At 37.7% G+C, this 27121-nt stretch overlaps 1 protein-coding gene across 4 annotated transcripts in view; it reads right to left on the bottom strand.

The window, feature by feature from the left end:
- CDK6 (cyclin dependent kinase 6) overlaps nt 1-27121 on the bottom strand; it is a 128162-nt gene that overhangs the window by 44413 nt on the left and 56628 nt on the right. For all 4 annotated transcript variants that reach the window (XM_021551739.2, XM_021551737.2, XM_021551738.2 and 1 more), the window contains one exon: nt 25974-26141. In XM_021551739.2, coding sequence (XP_021407414.1) covers nt 25974-26141 — 168 coding nt within the window. The remainder of the gene's footprint in view (nt 1-25973; nt 26142-27121) is intronic.

Here is a 27121-nt window from a genome sequence, read left to right as displayed (position 1 = left end):
AACCAGGCTGAATCTACTTTGTATCTAGACAGACTGTATTCCACCTCTCTGCTTCTAGTGGATAGAACTCACAAAAATTCTAGAAGACAGCACTCTGCTTTCATCTGTGGAGAAAGAGAAACATCTCCTCCCTTGGTACTTGATACACTACTCAGTAGCCAAAACTAGGGTTCGCAGCACTAAGTGAAGCCCAAGATTTAGAAAGAAACCAAAAGAAAATTTCTTCCACTTATAAATGTTATTGGACTTTCTGAACTGATATTAACTGTCTGAAGATTTAGCAGAAACCAAGAATGTTATAGCTGGTCCAATACTAAGACCTTCATAGACATTATTTCCCAATTTTAACATTAAAGATTGTATGATTATGTTATTTTCAAGAAGCCACATTCTAAGGAAAATAATTTATAGATAACACAGTATGTTAGATAAACAAGATGTGAATTAGTCTAGATCACTGAAGACTCTACTCCAGAGTGGTGACAGACTTATAAAAATATAAAATGTTTTATTTGTGAAATAATGTTGTAGATCAGACTTCTATAGATAACACTCTCAAAATTGATACAAAGCATCAATTATTTAAGCCAAAGAGATAATAGCGTAAGACAATACAAACAAGAATGTTCAAGGTAATGAGTGCTTTCATGTTACAAGTTCTCAAGTCTGAGGGCACTGCATCAAGCTAAAGGACAATGAGATAAGAGCAATATTGCTAGTTACTAACAAATGGCAGATAAAAGACCTCTTCTGGATTCTGATTAAGTGACAGCATTCTACGCATTCCTGTGAGTTGAGAAAGTTTGCCTGAGAACAGCAGCTATGTTACATGTGAAGCACCACTAAACAAGTGTATCTCTATGTTTTCAAATTCCAGCATGAGTAATGGCTTTCTCCCATCTCTTTAACTCGAACAGAAGCTCCCTCTCTCCTTCTGGACACGCAGGAATAACTTGCCAGGCTTCAGTTTCCATTAAGACATATAAATGTATATGCTGCAAATAAAGAGAAGTTCTGTAGGACTCCATGGCTGGGAGCCAATGTTTACAATCCCCTGGGTGGGAAATGACGGGTGAAAGGCTCTCCATGGCAGGCTGTAGGAGTCTTTGCTGTTGCCGACAATGACCTTCTGCCTCTATTTTCAAAGTAGCTCCCCTGTTAACTCCTTGAACGCTGTGTGCAGAGAGGCCTTAGAGAGGAAACACTTCCCTGAGAGTCCAAATCCGCTTCGAGGCATCTGTTTGACAGACTCCAATTTCAGCAGTGGTTAAGGGAATGTGGACTAATATGTGTACTCTGCATCTGCTGCTGGAGTGTAGCACTGAGATGCAATTTTAGTAATCCAGAACTGGGCTTAGCTGTGTTCTGCATGATATAAAGTGAATGCTCTCAGCTTTAGGGAAAGTACATCAATTTACAGGCACAGGGGATTCCCAAACACTGAGCATAATGAGTCTCCAGGAGAGAAAGAAAATTCCAATTAATAGAGAGATGTTTTAATTCTCTCTGGCCAGTCAGTAGCAACATTGTTTCCTGGAAGTGGCAATACCTTCTCTTGGGGTCTCCTTGAAAGAGGAAAGATACTAAAAATTGAGGACAGACTGAACCACAGACTGCCATTATGCAGTGAAGATACACAACAGAGCACTCACTGTGGAAAGATGTACTGCTTTAAAAGGTTTGCCCTTCTCCTGCCTGACAGTGTAAAATACAATATTTAGGAGATCTCTTCTTGTGTCACATCCCTTTTGCTCCTCTGTAAATCACTCATGGCTCCTAACAGTTCAGGGGAAGAATCCTTATTAAAAAAGATAAAAATGGACTTACAAAAAAGGCTTTCTAAAATGCTTATTGCAATATATACCCAGCTTTGAAAATAAGAGAATAAATCCAATGGAAACTAATATTCAAGCTCTAGTGTAGATGCTTTACTGCTCTCAGAGAGTGCTCTTGTGAAAACAACCTTACTACCAGTTAACGTGTGAATATGTTTTCCCATCATCTTTGACACTTGTCTAAGCCTTTTCCCCACAAATATCCATTCTCAGAAACAACCACCGCATGCGAAAAATTTTCTACATATTCCCTGAAAGGGAATCTCCAGAAGACATTCACAGTATTAACAGCCACACAGAGACAGCAACATTTATCCCCTCCTTGAACTTTTAGAGGAAGTCCTGTAAATAACATCTCATGTGGTCCGGAAATACTTGTGTAACATCCATGTGTGGCCCCATGGATGCTGAGGAGGAGAGAAGAGATAAGCAGTACCAAAAGCCAGAGTTTCTGCAGAGCCACCAAGCCCAAGTATCAGCAGCTCCGAGATTGACACAAATCAACAGCCTCCAAAGCTGTTGCACTGTCATAGATTCTAAGCTTAAAGAGGAACAGACAAGCCAATAGGACCTCAGCTGTTCTTCTGAGGCAAAAAATATTTTGCATGAGAAGGGTAATGTTGTTAGGCTGTGTCAAAAAACACAACTGTACATCTCATAAAAAGCTCCAAGCTCACTCCAAATACTTACATAATTCCTAGCAATTTCAGTCAATGCTCTAGGTGGTTAGAAGAAGACATCTGCAGGCAATGAAATCATTGATATTTAGATCTATGCTTTTTTTTAATTGTTAGAACTTTAGAAAGTAGTTTTAGAAACAAAAAATTAGAAATACTCTATGTTTTCTAAAGAGTATACAATTGCAGCTAATAAATGCTAATTTTTTCAGGGGAAATTGCAGCAAGGAAAATAATTTTTGATGATATCAAATTTTTGATGATATCAAACAAAGAGTTTAGATTGGAATATTTTTCTTTTCTGCTAATATGATGTTTTGTTACTGATATTTAAAATTATTAATAATCCTGGGATGAGAAACTAAGTGTTTTCAAGAGCTACCAGTATTATTGTTTTTAGAAGGACATACTCAGGCTGAATTTAGAGCAAGTTAGTTTTAGTAATATGAAGCTTTTACAAAACATGGGTCTAAATGACCCCTCCTTAAGCTTTTCTATTTACAAAGCATCTTTAAACACCAGATAAACTTTGTTTTGTTTTGGGCTACTGCATGAAAATCTGAAAATGAAACTTCTTTGAAAAGAAGTAGGAACAAGACCAAAATAACCCATGAGCACAATCCAGGAGAAGGAAAACAGAAGTGAACAGCACAACTAATAAATAAAGAATGGATTTTTAGTTACAGCAAAGGTGTTATTGAGATCAATAAGAGGCTTTTAGTGCTTCTGAATAACTGAAGTGTTAGTTCAACATGCCTTGAAATCACTTATGTGGAGACTTAACAGTATTTCTTAATACAAGCCTGGATGTAGTCTTCAGGCTGAAAAATAATGCAGAGGACTGGAGATGACCTCTCTGCACCATCTTGCCATTCCCATATGTAGGGCCTGGGATGAACAACAGTTGACTAGGAAATGCTGTACACAAGAATGCTATCTATGTGTCGTATCTCACGTGTCAGGCACAAGTGTAATTTTAATCAATTACAACTCAGGCAAGTACGAAATAGATTACAGAGCACTCCCATAATAAGTTATCTTTAAGTCAGTTTATTTTTCAAAGTTTGAAAGACTTTCATTGTCCTTGACTGCAGAAGGAACCAATCTACTTATAAGAAATGAAGCCTCTTCTAATTATCCAACTTCCTGTGATGTTTTAAGTATTTTGTAATGAGTAGCAGCTCAGTACATGCAAATATATGATTTTTTATTTTTATGAGGAAAAAAAGGCAAATCTGTAATTTGGAAGGTGATTTTGGTATCAGTACATTTACGTTGCTAAGCATGGGCCTGCTCTTGAACTCTGACTTAGGGGCCTTAAGAGAGTCTCGTGCCTGTCAGTGATCAGGAGCAAGCTGTACTTATGTCTCCCATAGATCTGACCCTTTTTTGCATCTACTGCTTCTATACCACTTTGACAGCTTGTTTCCAGCTGACATCCCTAACTGTGAATAAATTGCATATATAGATTTCACTAGGGACCATAATGTGTGGAGGGTCTTTAGAGAGAGCAACAATCTGTTTCCACACGTGACAGGATACACAATGGTTGGTTATAAGGGTATGAAGAAGTTATCCATGCATAGGAAACAGCACAATGATTAGTAAAAAACAAGTAATTTTGCATCAAGGGCCAATGGTTACTGGAAGATGGCCCACGTACATCTAAAAATGCTGTATAAATATATGACAACTCAAGCTCATAATAATAACTTATTCTCATCAACTGAACCTGTTGTAGCTGCAAACCCTGTCACTGTCCAGTGCAGATGGTTCTCCTCTGCATACAAACTGACAGCCTTCACATCAACGTGCATCTTCTTTGGAGAGGTGGCCTAATGCCTGCAATCTCTTCTTATTTCTTTTCTCTGCTACGTACTAGTAGAGCAAATGACTTACGACATTGCATATAGTAAATCAGGAGTATAAAACTTCCTTAAAAAGATGCCAACACCTTAACTGTTTCTAAGGGCAAAGAAAATAGAAAAATTATATCAAACTAGCATGTTTATGCAGCCTTCTGTTTTTATCCAAGTGTTAATGCTATACTGTGGGCTTTTCCCCTAAACCAGATAACTGTAAGGTCTGATTTCATTGATGAGTTTAAAAAGGCAGCATTCACTGCTACTGAGGGTCTCCTTCTTGCAGCTGTTGCTGTGATGGGTTGTATTTAATGAAATTTTCTCCCTCCCCGCTCTGAAAACTTAACACCTATGATTTAACATTTAAAACCCAGCTTCTGTTCAAATACCTCAAAACAACAACAATGCATATGCATTGATGTAGTTTTATTTCTTGTAACAAAATCATTAGATTCATGAAGCAACAACTGAACTGCTCCATACACAGTATATAGTTAAAACTGCAGAACTGAAGCCAAAATATGCACAGCTAAAAGGAATGTTACAGGGGGGCCTCTCTTAGTGAACAAAGCAGGCTCAGTTTGGCTCTTTTTCCCTAGCGCTACCACATCCGCACATCGTTAGTTGGAAAATTCCAGATATATGCTGTAATTTTTTGTGCTTTTTTTTCCCAGTACACTTGAGGCTTTAGTGTCCAGATGCCATTTTCCCCCCCTTATCTGTCCCTGCTAGTTTGGGTCTTTGCCAGTTGTGGTCAACAATTAATACAGCAAAAGAAAAATACAGTACACTCCCTGGCAACTGGCAGAGGCTCACAGGAAATACCAAATAAAAACTTTATTATGTATTGTTTAACTATTTTGTTTGCCTGTGGGCCACCCTGTTGTTGGTGTAATTTAGAAAAGCAAGCTCCATCTGGATGATCTGTGCGCAGGCCCATTGTTCCCAGAATCTGTCACGCACAATCACTGCTTCAGCCTGTGGCCCTCTGCAGAAAGAAGCAAAGGCATGGCAGCCCTCCAGCCTGCATTCCTTTTCATTAGACAACTTGTGACCAAATGTTAGAATAGAAGAGTAACCTTTTAATATTCATGTAATTAATTTACTTTCCCCTTTAATTATAAACCTTCACGTGAAAAGGAGAAAATAAAAAGACTTCCCTTCATGATTCTCCTCCCTCCCCCATCCTATCTGCTTTCTGGGACATGGAAGGTGCTGGTTTCATTACACATAGGTACTAGTACTTCTGATTATTGGGAAATTTGCATGGCCAGAACATGTTGGCAGGCTTTTGGTTTATGTATTAATTCATCTGGTACACGGAATAGATTCTGAGTTATAATAAAATGGGAGAAATTAAATTCTTTCCTCTGTATGTCCTTGCAGCATCTGCTTCCTTGTCTTAATCAGTGGGGTAATCCACTGAACACAAAGCCATTCTTCTGTATTTGAAAACACAATAGACATCTAATTGAAGTTCCCTTTCACAGCAAGGTCAGCATATGACTCAAAATACTGTGTCAGCTGGGATTTTGGCTGTGTAAGGTTAGGTGTATAGGCAGTGCTTTGTCAGTTCTGCTTTGCTGGAAAATGGTGGCATTTTTTTATTTTAGGTTAGACCAATGTTGAACTGGCTAACATGATGCAAGCTCCCTACAATTCAAAAAGTGCAATTGACTGCAAGTGCATCTGATGCTTTAAGGTCTTGTCATATGAATTAATTTCAGCACACTGAACTGGGGCCCTTAATTCCATGAGAGAAGTCCACCTTTCAGTTCAGCCCATTCAAAGGAATCTAACTGTAATAGGTTATAATTCAAATAAATGAAGCTAAGGTAGAAACTGCTTGTCTTCAGGCAGCATTTAAGTTCTTATTGCCTGATTTTGATTGCAGTTTAAATAGGTGATGAGGACATTAAGGATTCACAGCCACTTGGCATATCAAAGGATGGGGGCCCAAACACAGTCAAGTATCCTGTGTAAGATGCAATGGTTTCTATGGCAACTGAGGAACTGTTAGTGAACTTTGTTCATTTTTCTTTTAAATAGGTATACTGCCATCTTAGGTCTGCAAGTGATCAACATATATGCTAGTGGTTTGATTAGTTCATGCATCAACCCATCATAGGAATGGAAAGCAGCACAAGAAATTTTCTGTTGTGGTCACTTTAGCAAAAAATAATGTAACAAGTCAGAACGGTTTAGATGAGGGCAAGACTTAAAAGTGAAAAGTCTTTCACTTAGTAATAAAATAGCACTTAATTGGGTTGGAACAATTCTGCCTGTTCAGTACCTTTAGTAGGGAATATAACAAAAAAATGACATTTTTCATATTAATTGCATATTCAGGGTATAATATTTCACATATTAATTATGAAAGAATTCCAGTTATGTGTCAAATTAAACTGCTTGCATATAAACAAGTAGCATCTTCAGTTCAGAAGGCAAAGGAGCAACTGGAAATTAAAGTGAATTCAAACACTCCTTGGCCTAAAGCAATAAGAAATTAAAAAAACCCAGCCAAGTATAATGCAACAAAAAAAATCTTTGTCATTGTACTTAGTATGGCCTAATTTTTCCTGTCAATGCACCGACTGTCTTTTTATGCTTCCTCAATTTCTTTTTGCTCTCTTTTCTCCTAATCCCCTCCATGTACTCTACTGACTGTTATGGGTGTGCCACAAAATATACAATTTTTATGGGAAAGAAAGATGTCAGGAACTGTGCTAAGTCAAAATCAAAGAAAGAGGTTGGATTTGGATTCAAAAGAAGAGTGAGGATGGACTTGATTACAGCTAGAGCTCTACAATTAAAAAAAAAAACAAACAAAACAACAGTATACTTATGACAAGTCATTTCACATGTAACAGAGGTCAAGCTCCTCCAGATTCTTCCCCATTTTCAATTCCTGAGCAAATAAGTTTAAATACTAATGTAAAAACTCAATAATTAAATCTACATTAATTTTAATTACATTGCTCAGAGGGTAAAACCATAAGAATGAAAAGCAGTATGCACAACTACACCTGGATGCTTACAAGTATCAAAGGAGAGTAATACACGCCCATAAAGAAATCTTTCCTCTGAAGAATAGGAGATAATGTTAAAATCCTTGATTAAAATATTTATGTTGACTAATAGAAAAAAATAGTCTATTAACTAGGAATTTATCATACTGGAAAAATTTAATGCTTGGCCATAAATACATAATACAGTAAAATGTCTTCAAAAACAAAAACAGATCCTGATTCAAATAGAAAACCAGATCTTGATTCAAATTTGTACAGGTTGTACCACAATGATATTCTGTTCCATGACAACAGAGTTTCAAAGTAATCATCTCTGCCGAGGGGATTATGATGCAAAAACTAAACTGCAGACAAGTTCTTTCCTACTGTCAGAACAGAAATCCATAGTTTCTCCAAATGACCACAACCTGATAGGACAGTGCTGTAACTTCTCATTGCACTGACTAAATCTGTAACCCCTTACAGTGTAAAAGCTGTAAAACTAAAAAAAAAAAAAAAAACCAAAACCTGTCATACCTGAAAACTCTGGTGGAAGCACACTAAGCTTCTCACCTGGACAAGGTGCTTATAGAGACCCACTAATTAGTGGAATACCCAAAGCAGTGCACAGAGCAGGATATTTCAGTCCTAAAATGAATGTTCAATCAGGATGAAAGGGCTTCTCAATCTTAGCATGTGCCTCACCAGGAATTATTGACATGTTTGTGTTCCTACCTCTGAATGGGTTTATAGCCTAAGGGATATGTAGGGAATCCTCAGAAGAAAATGAGGGTTGTCTATTTAATACTTGCACTGTTTCTTCAGCCTTCTGGGCTTACTTGCAACTACTGTCAATGGAGCTATTCATTTTTATCACAGAATCATAGAATATGCTCAGCAGGAAGGGACCCATCAAGATCACTGAGTCAAGCTCCTGGATCTGTGCAGGACACCCCAAGAGTCACACCAGGTGTCTGAGAGCATTGTGCAAACCCTTCTTGAACTCTGTAAAGCTTGGTGCTTTGACCATATCCCTGGGGAGCCTGATCCAGTGCTCAACCACCCTCTGGGAGAAAAACCTTTTCCTAATATCCAGCCTAGATTTCTCCTGACTCAGTTTCATATAATTTCCTTGAGTTCTGTCACTAGTCTCATGACTGAGATCTATACTAGAACCACTGCTTCCCCTCGTGAGGATGTTGAAGACCACAAAGAGGTCTCCCTCAGTCTCCTCTTCTCCAGGATGAACAGACCAAATGACCTCAGTCACATCTCATAAAACTGCCCCTCCACACCTTTCACCACCCCTGAGGCTCTCTTTAATACCTTAAGGTCTTTTGCATATTGTGCTGTCCAACACTGCACACATGACTTAAAGTGAGGTCGCACCAGTGCAGAGAAGAGCAACAAAAGAAAAATAAGAACTGAATATTAACTGTATAAAAATCACAACTTACTTCAAAGAAAGAAGCAAGTGATCAGAGAGCCTATTTCAATGCATATGAAATACAAAATATACAGGTCCATCCCTTCACTCTTAGCTGTTCTTCAAGATAAAGTAAAAAACACCTTCCACTTTTTAGTTCTATTATCTTGTACTGCAGCCTGCTATCATTGCTTGTGAACCTACAGAAGACATAGAGAAAAACAACAACTCTTTCATTTTTAATATGACTTAGAAACCTCAAGCATTTAATACATTTTGACTGCCTATGATAAGGAAAGATATTAACAGTCCTCTTATTAAAAATCTATTTCATCCCTTGGCATGAAAAATAGTAAAAAAAAAATTACTACTGAGTGCCCAGCATGAAGGGCAACAGTACATAAAGTGATACAGATTACTCAATACAAAGAAGAATTAGCATCCACTTATGAACATTTTTCTTTCTAGTCAGTCTAATAGCTTCCTCAGTTCAGTATGAATCTAGGATTTTTGGAAGGATTTATGCATTTTACTTGCAAATAGTGGGAGGGTCAAATTACAGTTTTAGTGTATCAGCTGGAGAAAAGGTAACTCTACATAAGCACAGCAGTTCCCCTCTCAGACAACTTGGTCTTCGCACACTATGCTGCACACTAATGACGTAGACAAGAGCAAAAAATAGCTCCTTAATCCTCTTCTGGTGACTCCATTTTCAAGAACCAAATTTCTTTAAAAAGGTGAGGGCTGGATCTATCAGACTGATCTGGATGACAAATAGCATTGAGAACAGAAGGGAAAGAAGAACATGTACACATAAATTAAAAAAAAAAAAAACATGTTGGGGGCTGGAAGTATCTATCACTGTTTGTAAATTCTAAGAACAGCTGTAGTTTTCGTCCTTGCTTTTCTGAGTTAATGCCCAAAACTACATAACAGGATAATCTGTGCACACATTCAGCTGTGTATGACTTCCACTTTCAGAATCTGATAGTTCAATACTGAAGCAGTGCAGAAGGCAATGTCACATGTGTCTATACATAGAAAATACACAGAGCCTCCTCACAGCAGGGTGGCAACTCCACCCCCTCGAGGGCCTCAAAAAATCTCTGCAGAGTAAATATATAGCTGATGTTGTAAACACTAAGTAGAGAGAGACAGAATTCAGGAAACTCAGGCTAACTTCAGAAGATGTTTACATTGAATATAAAAACTGAAAATGGTCTTTACATTGAGACAGGCTTTCTTCTTAATTAATACAGACTAATACAGATTCTTTATACAAACTTGTCAAAACCTAATGTATACACATTCTAATTTTTAATCTGAATTTACCTGATGCAAACATTTTTTTTTTTTCCTTAAATTCACTTATTAGATGTAAACTGCTTTTCAACAGTTGCATCTATTACTGCTCATTTTATAGCATGGAACTATAGCTCTCAGTAGTATTGCTGATAACTGAAGTTATGGATACATTTTCACTTTTATGCAGCAATAATTCTCTACTGGCCACTACAGTTTTAAATTATGCACTCAAAAGTATTATTCAACAATGTCTTTCAATGTTATTTCACATTCTTGAGCCATTGTAAGATTTTTCATTCTCTTTTGCTTTAAAAAATGGCCAGACTTTAAGAGTTTTAGTATGTTAACTTGTCACTGTTGTGTCAAAAAGAAAAACGGGGTTGTGTCCTATGAAGTACCAATGAGAATTCTGTGGCCAAAACCATGGAGGGGATAAGCACTTATATCAATACTATTTCTCAAAGTCCTTGCTGTTCTTTGTATACTCAACTCCTCCAAAGCAGCTTGAATATTTGTTCACAGAATGTGTTTGTATTTTTCAAACAGACAATGGAATGAGATTCTGGCCACAGTCATGTTAAAAGGGTATCTTCCATCACCTGCATGGAAGCTAGGATTTCATAGCATGGAGATTCAGGATTATGGTACCAGTTTACCATGCCAGTTTCCTATCAGCAAAATTTGAAGCTAAAACCAAACTGCTTAATTTTCTTCTTCATTTGTATCAAAAGGTCCTTGGTAGTCAAATTACTACATCCGCAAATACCAAGCTTTGTGTTTATGACTTAGTTAATAATATATAGTTTTCCTACAAATTCAAAGTTTTTACATTTTCAGAGACTGATAGTAATAAAAATGGCCTTGATTTCTGTTGAAATTTATTCATTTATCCCTAAATGACTTGAATTAATTTGGCTTCATTATCTGAATTAATTTCATTATTTTAACAGTAAAGTGCTTTTAATGTCCTCTGAAATCACAGTTCAAACCATGTTTAAACCTCAAAGCTGACTTCGAACAAATAAGGTAAGTCCATATTGGAAAAACAGGGGAAATTTTGCCCACTCTGTTCAATCAACGTAATTTTTTCTCTATAAAATCTAGTTGCATTTTTCATAGACTGATTTTTTTTTTTTCATGGACTGGTGAAAACTAGATTTCCAAAACTAGGTTATGCAGTGACTTTGGTCCATTTAACAAGGTCAGACTGTTTATTCTTGGCCAAATTCTTTCCCACTGTAAAAAGGTACTTTTAAATGCCACATTCCAAAACAGTGCCAGTAAGTCAATGAAGCATATTTTCCCACAAGAACTGATACCATGCACAGGCCCCTCCTTATTTAATTATTCTAGTGATTAAATTACATAAGGTGCATGATATCTTCAGTGTCCCAAATAATTTAAATCTATTGATCTACAATGCCAGCTGTGCTTTTATTAACTTAAATAGTTTTATTCATTTAAATGCAATACTATCTGAGCACCGTAAGACAGTAAAAGAAACTAACTAGAAGACATGTAAGTGAAAATTCTAAATATAAAAAAACTAACAAAATGCAAAATTCACTGTTGATTTAAAGACAGGCCTTCTTATTTGCATTATAAATTGGTCTAGTTCATTGAAGTCTTGCTGATTTACATCAGCTGAAAGTTGTGACCTGCTGCAATAACCATAAGAAAATATAAACCAGTAAAGCATTTTCAACTTTTAAGAGATGTTTCCAAGCTAGTTTTCATTTTATGAAGCAAGAATATAAATATATAAACAAAATTAAGGAAAACACCATTACATTAAGACAATATATATCTACCTCTGTTCCTTTCTGTTTAGATGCTATAGTGAGCATGATCTGAGATATGTTTTCTCTTAATGTAGCATGGTGCCCAGATCAACCCAGCATACTAAACTTCATAGCAAGAATTTTCAGATTTTCCAGTAATCTTCTTTTGCATTTTAAGAATTGTTTCTGTCTTTGCAAATACAATACGAAGCAGAATTTTGAAGAATTGCATTGAAAGATATACATACAAATAAAACAGGGTTAAAAGGCATCAGCTACATATTTTTTTTCTGAGATGTACTGTCAACAGAATTACAGTACCAGTGGTGGAACACATTCTTTGAAGTGACCAGTAATATACTTGCAAGGTAGCCAAAACTGCTCTGGCTCAAATAGACATAAGAAGTAGATCTTATTCTTATGGAATATTAGAATAAATTAACTCAAATATTCACACTGAATGTGTTTAAAAACATAGTACAGGAAAGTGTGCTTGATTGTAATTTGATTCCAACAGAGCAACTTAAATACATACCACCCCTCTCCCTCTGACAAATCAAAAAAAAATTCAAAATATCTCCTGTATGTCTTTTTACAATGTATACATGTACAAAACTTCCCCTGTTTTTCAAAGACACAGCATCCTCAGGCTGTATTAATTTATAGCTTTTGCCTGAAAATTTAATCAAAATAGGGAACTTATTTTTTCAGGGGAGGTGAGGAGGGGCAAGAAAACGTGAAATGATGATGGAAGTCATGCATTTGTTTTATTTAATCAAAAAGGTGCAGAAAGTCCTGTTCTCCTGAAAAAAAAATCAAAGAGGAGGATACAGTTTTCCTCTAGGACTTATTTCAAGTACTCCATCCAGAAGCTCTCAGCTTTCTCAGAATTTTGCTGTATATTTTTGTGCCGATGTCTGTGACTTTAGAGTCTGCATTTGTGCACTGCTTCCCATTGCTCCTCCCACCAATATTTCCTCAGAAAGAGGAAAGCTCATCATCTGATTCCTAAAACAAATCATAGTCCCTGCAGATCCATGCAGCGCATATGATGTAAATGTAGATTATTAGCTCATACCTAGACAAAACTGAGGAAAGCTGAGGAACACTACAGGTTCAATGACTTCTATATGCTATCAGAATGAGTATTAGATGCTGATTCCAATCCCTTTTGTGCTGGTCTACAAAGATACACAGTAAAACACTTGTTTTGTATGAAAACCTTCAAAACTGCAGATTCTTGACATAAGTTTTTCCTTATGTTTTTGTGCAGCTTGTCTGGGACGCCATAACTAGTGAAGAATCTACTCATTATGATGCCTCAGGTTTTAGCTTTTATATTTTTCAGATTCTATTCTGCTTTAGTGTGTAAGTCTAGGTTTCATACTAAGGGATAGTAAGCAGAATAGGTAGACAAACCAATTCCTTCTCTAGTTGGGGACCCAAGGACAGCCGATCCAGATCTCAGGTCCAAGAGCATAAACAACAGTGGACTGAAGAGAGAAAACAAGAAGGATGGGACTTCATGGATTTGAGCTGTAATTGGACAATTAGCTCCAATATGTTAATGGACCAAAACTTATGAAAGTGTGAGCTCCTGTGACCGGTTGTCCATTCTGGAACCATTTCGGGTTGAGCTGCCTGAGGTGGATCCATTGAGGCCTTCTAATAAATACCTACTTTATTCTTTAACTCAGTCTAGTCTCTGCTCTAGGTCAGCCTTCACAAGGCATCAATTATAATGTCTACTACTGTCAGAACCTATTGGTTCCTTGCTTTGTTTACCTTCAGCCATCTCAAAAAATTGCCTGCTTCTACCATCTAGCATTGTGCTGCACTGTGGCTCTCAGCAATAGAGCTGAGTAGCAAGTTGGATCTGTCTTCTAGGAAGCTACTTAATGGATGTACAACCATGGTGTACATATTCTGCACTTGTTTTCCATTTTCTCCATACCCTCCACTGAATAAAATTCTTCCTCTAGGTTAAGAAGGGATTTCCCAATCCAAAAATGTGGAACAGTTTAAGAAGCATAGCTGAATCTTTCTTCCACTGATACCTGTAGTTACCACCTGATGTTTCTCTACACTCCTTGTAGATTCTGTATCTCATCTTTAACAGACTACTACCATCTGCCAACACCACTGTGTTATCCAAATTCCACATGCCAAAAAACTTTTAATCTCAAGTATCATAATGCTCTTGTCTGGAAGCCTCTCATAGAACAGAGGATCATTCCGGCTGTCCCAGTGGATAAGCCATGAACAACCATCCTTCTGTAAACTACATAAAAAGAGAATATAAAAATCTTTTGAGGATGGGTTTTTTTTGCCAATGTATTTTTCATCGTTCCACTTAATGTTGCACTTGCAATCAGAACTTCACCAAGGTGCTCAATTTGTCCTGTTCTCAAACTTTCTCTCATACAAATGACAGGGAAGATACTGTAGAGATTTATGCAACTCTAAATGTCTGGATTTTGTTGAGTGGTGTAAGATATGATCATCATCCAAACTTGTAGCATTTCTGAGTCAACACTTCCATGGAAGTGTAAGCTCTAGGATTTGTACCCCAGTCTGAACAGAAACAGTTCTGAAAGCATTTTGAAAAGTGATAGATGAAAGGAGAAAAACTCAGAAAAACTATTTCCAACACTGAAAATTAAAAACTTTGACTCTTGTTAACTTATACAGCTTTTCAGCTCAAATAATTTGGTAATGTTGAAATGCATAAATAAATGTTCTCTAATGTCCAGTACAGGCGAGTGGCTGTGGAGTTGACAGTTCTGTAGAGCTGCATGTTTCTTGTCTTCAGTGGAAACTCCCCCCGGCACAGATTGTGTGTGCAAAGTTAAAGATTTCTTTTGGAAGCATTTCACCATCCACTAAGCATTTTTCCTCCTGTACTGCAAAGCAGAATATATGCTTTTTCAGATCCTTTGTGCTAGGAATAACGCTCTTAAAAATGTTTCTTTTAAACCCAGGTCATTTACCCTAAGTATAGCAGAAGAATCTGCGCAGTACAGGAGAAAGAAATACTATGGACCTTTCCACTAGCTACTCAACTGTTCCTGTCCCAGCCAAAGAACTCTTGTTCTGAATTGCCTCCTATGTTTTTTTGATACTGCACTTTTTTCCCCATCCTTTGGACCTGCTTGACACTATATAACACTTAAGGTGAAAAGTAAGTAGTACAGCATTAAGGGTACTACTTATTCACTGTAATAAACAATGCTTATAAGATAAGGGTGTTAATTTTGGATTATAATAGCCATAAAATATATGGTGCAGTCATTTCTGAATCAAAGCTAAGGTTAAAACCAAAGAACTAGCTGAAAGCACATCTCTTTCTCTACATAATTCTTCAAAACTTATTTCTTCTTTCCTGCCAGTGAACAATGAACTAGCTGTTTACATGGCAGGTTTCCATGGTTACAATCTTGCATTTGGGGCCCACATGGTACAACCTATATCACCCTTAAATCAAAAGATATCTCCTGCTTCCTAATCATAAAGTCCCTACTCTTCTTATTCCTCGTTTAAATCCACAACATGACCTCAGAACTCAATCAGCATGTACTTGCAGGTGGTTGTTTTCCCTCCCTTTTTTTGCATCAGATTTCTCCTGTTTGAAACAGTTTTCTCCTGTTTCTGTGCTTGGTAGATTAATTGCTCATGTTTCTTAATGTTAGTTTGTTTTGGTTTTTTATCATCTGTTCTTTGTCACTCAGGCCCAGTAAATGATGAAAACTCTGAGCCTGTTTCAAATGACTTTTAACTTTAAAAGCAAAAATGTACTGAGTCTTCAAATAGTATGCAGTCATTCAATTTTTTAATTATTTTTTTCTTCTTTACTGGAAAGCTACTACCAAGATGCCGATGTCATTACGATAGTTGCCCTGGAGAGCAGAACAGCTTGCTGACTGCAAATGAATTATCCACAGATCAGCTCTTCCATGCTGATCACAAGTTTAATGGGTATTTTCATAGACTGCATCTGTAGAACAAGTTTTTCTTGCATTCATTACAGAAATAGAAAATCCAATAAAATGGTTTATTTAGCCCCTTTAGCTCTTCTGATTCACACTTGAATTCTATAGACTTCTGCAGTGGACAACAATTTTGTGCATTTTAGTACCCTTGTAAGTTTTATCTTCAAATCTCCTTGTTTATTCAAATCTCCTTTAACAAATCTCATACTTAATTTTTTCGCATGTCTCATTCAGTAACTAATCTATGACAGTTTTGCATAATTCATAGAACCAGTTATGCATTTTATTTGACCAATTTCAACTACTGCCACTCCTCTGACAGACCTAAATCAAAACTCAAATCCTGCTTGTACCTCCAAGGTCTGACTTCCAGTCAGGTGCAATTTACTGAATTATACTGGGTATTTTTGGTATATACTAAGATGTCCTGTCTGGTTTTGTACTTTTGAAAAGCATTCTGCAGTCATCTTTCATGACACTTCTATTTCACTGAATTATTTCTTAATCTTGGCACTTACCTGACTTTTTCTCGCTTTATAAACCCTAGTATTTTTACTACTTACAAACAAATATAGTTTATCTGATCAAAGTCTCTTTTTCCATTGTCTTTAAAAGACAATGGAAAAAGAAGCAGAATTATAATTAATATAATAAAATAGAAATAAATATAATAACACAGAAGTAGATTCTAATTGTATCATCTTCTGATTCCTTTCAATAAGAAAACATTCCATCTCCATGGCAAATTCTACAAATCCCCAGAGTCCTTTTGGCTTCTTTGCTTTACCTTGACTACAAACCCCCATCACTGTCAGCCTCTGTGGTATCTGTGGGTCGTAAGAATCCAAGTGTCCTTGGGTGTCTCTCTCCTTCCTCTCTGAAGTTTTCGGTACCCAATCCTGCTTGAATTGATGGTTGTCCTTGACATATTATATCATGGCCTTATAGTGGACCTGAGCAGCTGAGGCCAAGTATAAATGTTGAAGTGCTGACAGAGCTGGGCTGCTTAGAAAGGTTACCAGAAGTCTCCTTTCTGTTCCTTTTCCTCACCATACTTATAGTGCACAATGCTGAAATAAGCTTCCCTGGGATCTTCACTAGGCATTTCTACTATTTGAGCTGGAAAAATTTAAGTCTACAGGATGCACAAAAAGTAACAAAATTATAAAGAGTCTCCTGATGGGTTCATTTTTAGGTCCAGGTGTTTATTTACTTCCACAGTAGTCTATGTTCCTGCTTACTTGCATGTGCTGATTTTTTATTTATTTGAAGTTATATAAGTTACCTTAAACTAACTTGTTCTCATGCCATCACTGTTTCTTTAACATGTTCTCACTATCTGGGTCCTTGATGACATTTTTAGGCATCAATTGTATTTGCTGCTATGATTAATTTTGTTAAAGTAATTCAGATTCTTCTTGCCTCACAAGAAAGAGCGTCCCTTTTTCTCTGATTGGTACACAGAATCTGTCCCTCCCCATGACTGGTCCTGTCCAAAAACATCTCTCAGCTACAGAGAAACTGAGCAGCTCACAGTATTTTAGATGAGGTCTAATCAACTAATTTGTGTTGTTGCATCAGTATTTTATTTCTTATAAATTATCCTACATGTAATAGTCTACATTTTCATATGCTCTTTTCATGCATCTAAATGATAACTCACAGTCCATATGTGATCTCTGCAGCTTGCTACCAAGCCATTTGTAATGTCCCAAAACTGAGGAATTAATCTTGTAGCTCAGTAAATCTTTTAGTGTAGCATATTTTCCTCTGGATTTATCCACTGAAATGCTGAAAATGGGAAATCTAGAGAAATCTAGCTGAATTATTTGGTTCCCTGTAATTTACTGAAATCTGGAAAAATCTAAGGCTAATTTACTTCCAGTATTCATAAAATTATTTATCTTACCACATTTTGCAAGAATGAATGTATTGCAGCTATAGGTAACTTACCTCTTTAATGCAAAAATAAGGCACTGGTCATCTGCTGCCATTTAGCATACAATAACAAGGAATATAATGGAGTTAAATTTAAGAATGGGACATAGAAGGGTGGACATCAAGGAAACTTTCTGAAAGTGATTATATAGAAGTTTTTGAACAGGCTCCCATGGGAAGTGATGGAAACCCTTTTTCTGGGTACATTAAAGTTATGGGCAAAACATGAAGAAATACAACAGAGAACAATCTTACTTGTTTCACTGGACTAGATGATTTCTCAGCTCTTTTCCTTTTGAATTCAAGACTTCCAGACCAGCAATGCTGAACAAGTACTAAATATTGTTAGGCTAAGAGGAATTTCCTAGGCTATACCTGCACAAGGGAATTCTCAATTAGAAAATCCTCCTACAGCAGGACTTTGGCCAGTGTGAAGAGAACATTTACAGTTACTTCCCTGCCACTGCACAAAAGTGCCAACAACTCATTTTTATTACACATAGAGCCCTAAGAGCATTTCTGTCAGCACTGTACTGACAAGTGCCTTTACTCTGGAGTAGCAGGAGCTCCAAGGACAGTAAGCTACTTGGTCTGCTCCTCTTGCTTTGGCTGTCTCACATTCAAGTACCAAACAGGCCCATGCCTGCTTATTCTATGTGCTCCGATAAGAACATAACCTGAGGCTCTATTTTAGTGTTTCAGGACAGCTTGAAATTATGTGGGAACAGTTTTGTAAATACACAGGGAGAGACCTTGTCAAACAATCAAATTGTTTTTACAATCCAACCCACTCAATTATCTCTGGGAGTAGATGTAAAAACAGAGCCACTTAAATCATCGGAAAAATAGTACAAAGAAGATGTAAATCACTGGGTGGGGGAAATGCACCACATATTTTTACATCTGAAAACAGGAGACAGAAGTATGGCCACACAAAAGCAGGATGCTCTTTCATAATATAGAGAAAATACGCAGCAGTGATTTTCTCTCTTCCTTTCTCTCTTTTACAACTTCTGCCATGATTTTTTTAGCAGACTAAGCATGGCCTGTTCCTTATAAAGTCAGCTGTACATCCTACAGACTGTTCACCAGATATTTCTTTGAAACTTCTAATGCAGTACTGTACCATTACTAAAATCTACTGTATCTTATTAAGTGAAGGAGAGGAGAGGAGAGGGGAGGGGAGGGGAGGGGAGGGGAGGGGAGGGGAGGGGAGGGGAGGGGAGGGGAGGGGAGGGGAGGGGAGGGGAGGGGAGGGGAGGAGAGGAGAGGAGAGGAGAGGAGAGGAGAGGAGAGGAGAGGAGAGGAGAGGAGAGGAGAGGAGAGGAGAGGAGAGGAGAGGAGAGGAGAGGAGAGGAGAGGAGAGGAGAGGAGAGGAGAGGAGAGGAGAGGAGAGGAGAGGAGAGGAGAGGAGAGGAGAGGAGAGGAGAGGAGAGGAGAGGAGAGGAGAGGAGAGGAGAGGAGAGGAGAGGAGAGGAGAGGAGAGGAGAGGAGAGGAGAGGAGAGGAGAGGAGAGGAGAGGAGAGGAGAGGAGAGGAGAGGAGAGGAGAGGAGAGGAGAGGAGAGGAGAGGAGAGGAGAGGAGAGGAGAGGAGAGGAGAGGAGAGGAGAGGAGAGGAGAGGAGAGGATGCAATTTTATCTTCACATCAACATGTGAAGGCCTATTTCCACTGAGTACATTTTTCTTGCACCAATGGAACTGTGCTGTGGAAAAATGACACCAAATTTCACCCTGAGGTGAAAAGGCAATGCCTCAGAAAAGGAGAATTAAGAGGAACCTAAGTAATACCAGGTGTCAGATTTAAAACAAAATAAAAAGCTTTTCTCACAGTGCCGAAGTAAACTGCATCTCAGAGTAGAAATGGTTCAAAAAGTAAGCAGATTAGTTTATGAAAAATGGGTACTTCAAATTTTATACCAAATGATCTAGATACAAGCTCTAGCATTGGAAATTGTTATATTTCTGATTGCTGAGAGCTTTTTCTTCTGTCCCTCCCAAGCATCCTCTCTTAAGCATCACCCTTTGAGAGAGCACAGTCAACCTTTGGTTCAGCCCAAAGTTGCACTTCTTTTCCTTTTTTTTCCAGCAGGATGAGGTACATTTATTCTGCAGGCTCGCACAGGTGAAGCTGCAGGGCTGCAAAACATGCTCAGCTCAGTGTGGACAACCTCTGTCCTCACATATCACATATTCTAATCTCTGCAGCTTTGGAAAGGGGTTTTCTGGAAAAGGGCATGTGAAGCTTCATGTGAAGCCAATTTGCTTGTTTACTGTGAAATAATTTACTTTCTTTGAAAGATTAAAAGATAGGCTTTTTGTGGTTCATTATAAACTTGGGTCTGAATCAGAGCAGAGGGCTGCATTCCCTGCATTCCTAATAGGTCTCAAGGGTGAGTCCTGGCATCAGCTGCAGAGGAACAGCACAGAGCACTGAATGCAGGTCTTGGCACCATGGGGATAAAAAATACTTCAAACGCTGATAGAGATGCCCTTAGAAGTTTTGTTACAGTCAGATACAATAATAGCCTTAAATGAACCAGCTGACTGGTTCATCTAACACCTTCAGAAGACTGTAAATGAGCATGAGCTGCGAGGTTTTGAAAAACATTTCTGCCTTAGAGTTATTTTAGTTACTCAAGGCTTCAGCTGAACACTTCAGATGTGTTTTCATAACTGACTCTGACAAATCGAAGATGGGGGTGTCTAGGGAGTGGATGACCCCATCTTTCTGCTCACCTTCCCCTGTGTGTGTCTGTGCTTTCACTCTTGTGGTCACATAGTGATTTGCACCCACTAAGCCACCTGGAAATTAGTAACTACTTTATACAGGCTTCATTTTCAGTCAGACTGCAAGGGAACAACCAGTAATGCCAAAGAAAGGGAAGTGATGGAAGTGTGCAGTCAAAAGCAGGGCCACCCTTTCAGCGGCAGCAGACATGTTACATCTACTTAAGTTGTGAAACAGCACCTGTAGATTATTGCTAGAACACATCTCAAGAAGTAACAACCTTGTCATAAATCCTCTGTCTTTGTGAGAGGAGCCAGTACAACTCTTCCAGACAATCTTTAAAAATGTAAAGGTTCTTCTGATGGGCAACAAAAATTAAGTTGGTTTTGAAAATTATTTTATATGATTATAATGTAGATGAATAAGAAACTTCTAATTTCCTAACTTTGTTAATGTGTATTTCCATATTGCCCTTTGGTTAATACTGAACACTGAACAATCGGTGACACTGAACAATCTGCTTTGTCATCGTTATTTTCATATACATCTTGGTCTTCTTAGTGAAAATATCATCTGAGTCAAGGCATCATAAATATATGCAAAATATTTTTAGTTACCTGCATACATTACAGTCAATGGGCTGATAATGATTTTTGTTCTTAAGATGACTCCAGAGATAAATGACTCATTTTATGTGATGGAAATAACCTTCCTAGAGGGTATTGGGAGGATGCAATAAAGATGCCACCAGATGTTAAAATATCAGAAAAATTCACTAATTTTTTCACAAAGCCAGACACATGGACTTTTCATGCAGAACTGTGTATTAGTAGGGAAGACAGATTTTCCTTAAATAAGACAACAATTTGATCTTACTGCACTTCTAAATAGCCACAAACTCTCAGGAGCAGCACTGACAAGCTCAAACCCACTTATTTTGATCCACTGGATGGTGTCTGTGTCTCATTTTCCTTTTCAAGGACATGTGGGTGGACTAGACAAATGCACCATAATGAAAGAACTGGAGATGAGGGCCCAGCCCTCAGGTGATGTGCTTCCCCACAACAGTGAAGGGCACACCAAAACAGTGCAACTTCCACCAATTAGAGGGGGAAGAGTTATGATCTTCTTAAATCATATATGAGATAAAATCAAATATTACTGTAGTGGGCTGTACTGATTTCATTAGAACACTCTTTAACACTTAATTTAACCAGTGGCAGGTGGTTGCTTAATTTCCATAGGTGTCCTCTGATGTCTGATGGTAACTGGGAGCTTTAAATAGATTGCTGAATCAGGTCCACTTAGGGATCCTCAATGGAGCTCAGGTTAAAGCTGCACTGCAAGAGACTCGGAAGAGGTGGCCATAAAAAAGAGGAAAAAAACAACAAAAAATAAAGCAAAGCAAAAAAATGTCTTTCGGTTCTCATCAATCATATTGCCTCAGAGAATCATTTACATTTACATTATTTACTAACGGAGAGCATTTACTGCAAAATTACAATGCAACAGTGGGCAGGAAACAGAGAAGTACTCATTCCTCTTTGGAAGAGTTTTTCTGTCATTTTTTGGTTTTGTTGCTGTAACTAACTTACATATTTGTTTTTACAAAGTAAGCCCCGTTAGTGAAAATTATTTTATGCTCCCTTGCTACTATACCAACAAAATAAAATCCAAGTTCTTGCATGATGTGACATGTAAACCATTTGCGCTGAAGTGACTGCCAGAAATGGATGGAAAGTTTTTATCCTGAAGAAATACTCAAATAAAATCCTAGCATAATCTAAAATGATTTACTGAAAGTAACTGTAGAATATTTTGTGTCCTCTCTCCAGAAAATCTATTTAGTTAGGTATAGTACTCAACAACTTACAGCATCAGCAGAAAAAGTGATGTATTTCACCTTCTGTGTTTGGTAAATCTGAAAACAAGAGGTTTTTTTTTTTTAAAGGAAGACATAAACCAATTTTGTTGGCATTTCATGGGGAAAAAAGAGGCAAAAAAATCCCCTCAGTGGACTGACATTTAAGGTAAAGCATGCATGTTTTCAAAGAAAGTATTGTAAGTGTGCTATAACCACTAACATTTTGCCAGTTTCACTCAAGATCCTGATAGAGGCCAGGTTTTAAGAGCTGGATAGCCTCAGCTCCACCTAGATGCTCTGATCACAACTGCATGCACTTATCTCACTTAACATTCCTGTATAACATGATTCAGCTTCATTTCCTTTCTTTAATACAGTCAAAGGTCATCAGAAATAAATGAATGGATTATTCCGTTTTGGTAACACAATTTCAGATTTTCCAGATGCCCAACTGCTCCTTTGCTCAGAGAACGTTACAAATGAGCACTCATTTTTCTGCACCAGGAAAAATGTGACAGTTCATTAGCTTTTGCTATCCAACTCTAAAATTACAGTTACATCAATCTATCTCCTCTGTCCTATGGAGCTTCTCTGTTATCACAAAGCCTATTCAAAATTTCCCCAAGGGCCAAGACCAGCACTTGGAAAAGAGTCTAACTTTGAACGAAACCAAAAGCATGCCCTGTAACCCACCAGCTCACACACCCCCACCCAACCTCACTCTTCCTAGTGCTGTTATTTCAGATCCTATCAGGTCTGTCTGAACACAGCTGGGATCAGTGATCTCCACCCTGCCCCCCCAGCCTGCGTAATCTTAGTTTCAATTTTTTATTTATTCATTCATTCATTCATTCACTGACAGAAATATCAAGAGGTTTCTTTAAATGACAGCAATATGCCTGGACTACCAGTCTGCCAGAAGGATTCTTTAGCATTGTGTAAATAACCAGCTGTTAGAGAGAGAGACTGCTTTGAAGTTACCACTTGCTGCACCCACAGCACTTGGGCTGGATCAGTTTTTACTGGGCTACTTTCACGGCAAGCTCTTTTTGTCCCATCTGAAGAGTTTCTTTGTGAGCAATGAATGAGGATGCATCTTGGGAATGCTCTAATATTTCAAAAGATGATTCTTGTAGTTTATCTTGCAGTAAGCTTCTCCTCTGAAGGAAATGCTGCAGAGCCCTTGTATTGATAACAATGATGGTCTTTTATCATTGGGCTGTCTGCACTGTCACTGTCCAAAGCCAATTTTTGCAAGCTGTGACTTTTATTAATTGATATATGTATATTTTGTTTTTTATAATGCAACACTTTTTTTCTGCAAATGCTTCAAAACAAGCTGGTCTTGCTGAAGTCCATGAAAAGTTACTCCCTGCTTGGTGAATAACTGCAATTTAGACTATTATTGGGATAGTAAAGTCAAGAATGTCTTTATGTTTAAAAACCAGAAGTTTGGGGTTTTGGAGCTGTTTTGTTTAGCAGTGCTTCCTGTACTAAGCTTCAACGGAGGTAAAAACAAAGCAGCATTTGCACACCTAAGCAGCTAGCCAAAGGTAGAAGCTAAAATCAGAAAAGGAAAATTGACAGCTAAAACACATTTCATAAAATTTTCTAACCTGCAATCAGTTTGTAGGAGCAGTGAAGACTGACATTTAAAACCATACCACATTTATCATATCCTAAGCAACACACCCCTATAGTTTCCTATATACCCAGACACAAGTTTATTCCAAAGATGTTAAAAATGCTTTAAAATACTTATTAACTTTTAACTTAACTTTTAAACTATCATTTTTTTAATTTAAGAAGATCAATGTCATAGCTGGTTTTATCTTCTTTACTTACAACTATGCCCATAAACTTGATTTATCCTTGATCACAGAATAACCCAACTATTTTAATACTCTTTAGCTTAGCTGCAATGACACTTGGATGCTTATCTGAGCACAGTACAAACTTGCATGTGGATAATCCCTTACGCTGAACATCTCTTGTTCACAGCAGCACCAAGAGTACCAGCTCATGGGTTTTAAAACATGATTTCTAGCATGCAAGTACTAGATACTTGAGCAAATGGACATACTTTACAAAGCAATTCTGTCAGTGCTCTCTTTTGCTGTGGTAGATTTCTGGGGGTTTTAAACTTCCTTCCTAAAAAGCCTAGATGGTCGTGGAAAAACTGCTCAGTTCTGTAATATTTTTATCTTATTTCATGCAGAACTTTTTCAGCTTAAATGATTTTATGCATCAACAGAAACACTCATTAAAGCTGCTACTGACTAGTAGCTGGGAAACAAAGTAAGAGCAATTCACCTTTCTCTCCTCCTTTTCTGCTCTGAGTTACATGACCAATCTTCCCAGTATCCAGATTCTTTCACCTTTGGATTAGACTACATCCTACAGGCAATTGAAAAAACTAGCCCTAAAAGACAGGTTTACATATGTTTTATATGACAAGGATACCTCCCTATGTTTAGCAAGATGATGTAACTTTCTGTTGCTTCCTGCCTTCCTTCACTCTGAAGCCAGATGTTCATAGTTACATCACATGACAATGGGAAGACCCTTGCACAAACTAACAATAAGAACAAATTGCTTCTTATCAAAATGAACCAGGTAATTTTTACAATACAGTGTAAAATGCAAAGTGGATCCTTTCACTTTCTCTTTTCAGCAGTTCTGCCTTTTCTGTCTTTATTGTGAAAGTTACTGTCATGGCAGTTGGGATACTCAGAATAGAAAAAGAAAATAAAAAAATCATGAGCAGGCAACAAACCCCAAAGATACCCAACATGCACACAGCATGGCAGCTCCTCAATATGCTCTAGAGATGCAGTGCAAAGCTACAGCAGCTGATTCTGGGGACAGAGCCAGCAAGTGTGAAAATAGGGTCAAAAAGCAAGGAGCTGGCAGGGTTTCTCCAGCATTAATGGAGGAGAGAGCTAAATCTCCAAGAGAGCTCACGTCTGAGCCAAAGACAACCAGGAGAGCTGGTGGGAGAGGGGCAACAGTGGCAGGAGACCTGGTGATACTGGGGGTCCTCTTTAACAGCTAGCTTGGGAAACAGCTGTGATTTTGGCTGCCAGGTCCATTTGAGCTTTCTCCAGCACAACCCTATTTAAAGTAATTCAGTAACATATGGAAGGAAGCGCTGCATGCATATTCACAGAGGTGGAAAATCAGAGCATGATGGTGTGGCACTTTCACAAGTATCTGTGGGGGGTTTTCAGGCAAAATACATGGGATTCAGCAAGAGCTTTATCTTAAAATGGATATTTCAGAAATTTTAACCATACCTGTCTGACTTAGTTTACACAAGAAGTCAGTATCACTGAAACTTGACTGATGGGAGTTTCAGAAAACACATACTTATCCCTCTGTAATCAGTCAGGATGGACTTTAGAGCCAGTAGTCAGTAACTGATCACTTGTAGAACATAATCACCACAACTTCAATCCTGGCTGGAAAGCAGTTGTTTTCAGAGACACAAGTAACTTCAGTTGCAGACATGGTTCACACTGCTATGCTAACAGAAACATAAAAGCCTTCAGAAACTTACCACTGAGGTAAGAGCCATCTGAAAACTGTAGATTCGTGCAAGGCCAAAGTCAGCTAGCTTTATCTGCCCGTTGCTGGTTACAAGGATATTTTGGGGTTTCAGATCCCGATGCACCACACGATGCGAATGCAGAAAATCCAGTCCCCGAAAGAGCTGAAGCATCATATCCTATATACGAAGAAGAAATCAATATGCATTTATCAAGACAAGGTGGCAGGCAAACAAGTAAATGCCCTGTCATAATCTGAAAAACTAATTTAATAAATATTGACTTACATATGTGCACAGGAGATAAACACTACTATTAATAAGAAATGGACAGGATGTTGCTGGAATAAATAGAATTGAACCAATGTCCTTATCAAGTTAATGTATGGTTTCTAGTTGAATTATCTGAGGTTGATTAACAGTAGTATAAAGATTAATCAATATACTCCTAAAACTAGCAGAAGTAGGTTTCTAAATCCCTGGACAACTTCAAAAGAATACTGTCCAAGTAAAGAAAATACATAGCAGTTTTTTGCTCTTAACTTTAAACCACATGCCACTTAGTATTCTCACTAGCTTATGCTTTGCCCTGCTGTGGTGAAGTGAAATTTTATCATTCATTTCAACAGGCAAAAGGACCTGTTTTAAGCAGAAAAACTGTTTAAATGGAAAATTCAATTTTATTTAATGTTATAGAGGGAAAATATTCACTTGGCAAAACCTGTTGTATAGAATTTACTGAATAGGACAGAAATTACCTTTAGATGAAAATTTAGCACTTATACAGTATAATAATCATAATTCAGATTCTTCTTTCAGTTTTATTATAGTGATAGAATCTTCCAAGACATTTCCACAGCTGAAGAAACTATTTTATCTGTACTCATGTTTTGACAATCTTAGTAATGTGAAAAGAATGAACCAGCAGACTCAAAACCAAATACTAGAAATCCCCTGCATTCCAAATTAGAAGGATACTGTCAACTTGAAAATTATATTTGCGGAGCAGACAGATACAAGAAAATGCTGAAACAAGAAAGGAAAAAAAATGGACACAGAAGTTCATTTTCTGCAAGCATTTGACTTCAGTTCATGAAACTGCAGTTCTGTGTATGCTGGTGACATATGCCCTCTCATAAGCCATGCAGCAGGGTGTCCTC

This window comes from Lonchura striata, chromosome 1, assembly GCF_046129695.1.
Source record: "Lonchura striata isolate bLonStr1 chromosome 1, bLonStr1.mat, whole genome shotgun sequence".
In the NCBI taxonomy this organism is placed as follows: Eukaryota; Metazoa; Chordata; class Aves; order Passeriformes; family Estrildidae; genus Lonchura; species Lonchura striata.
This window is presented reverse-complemented; position numbering and strand designations above follow the sequence as displayed.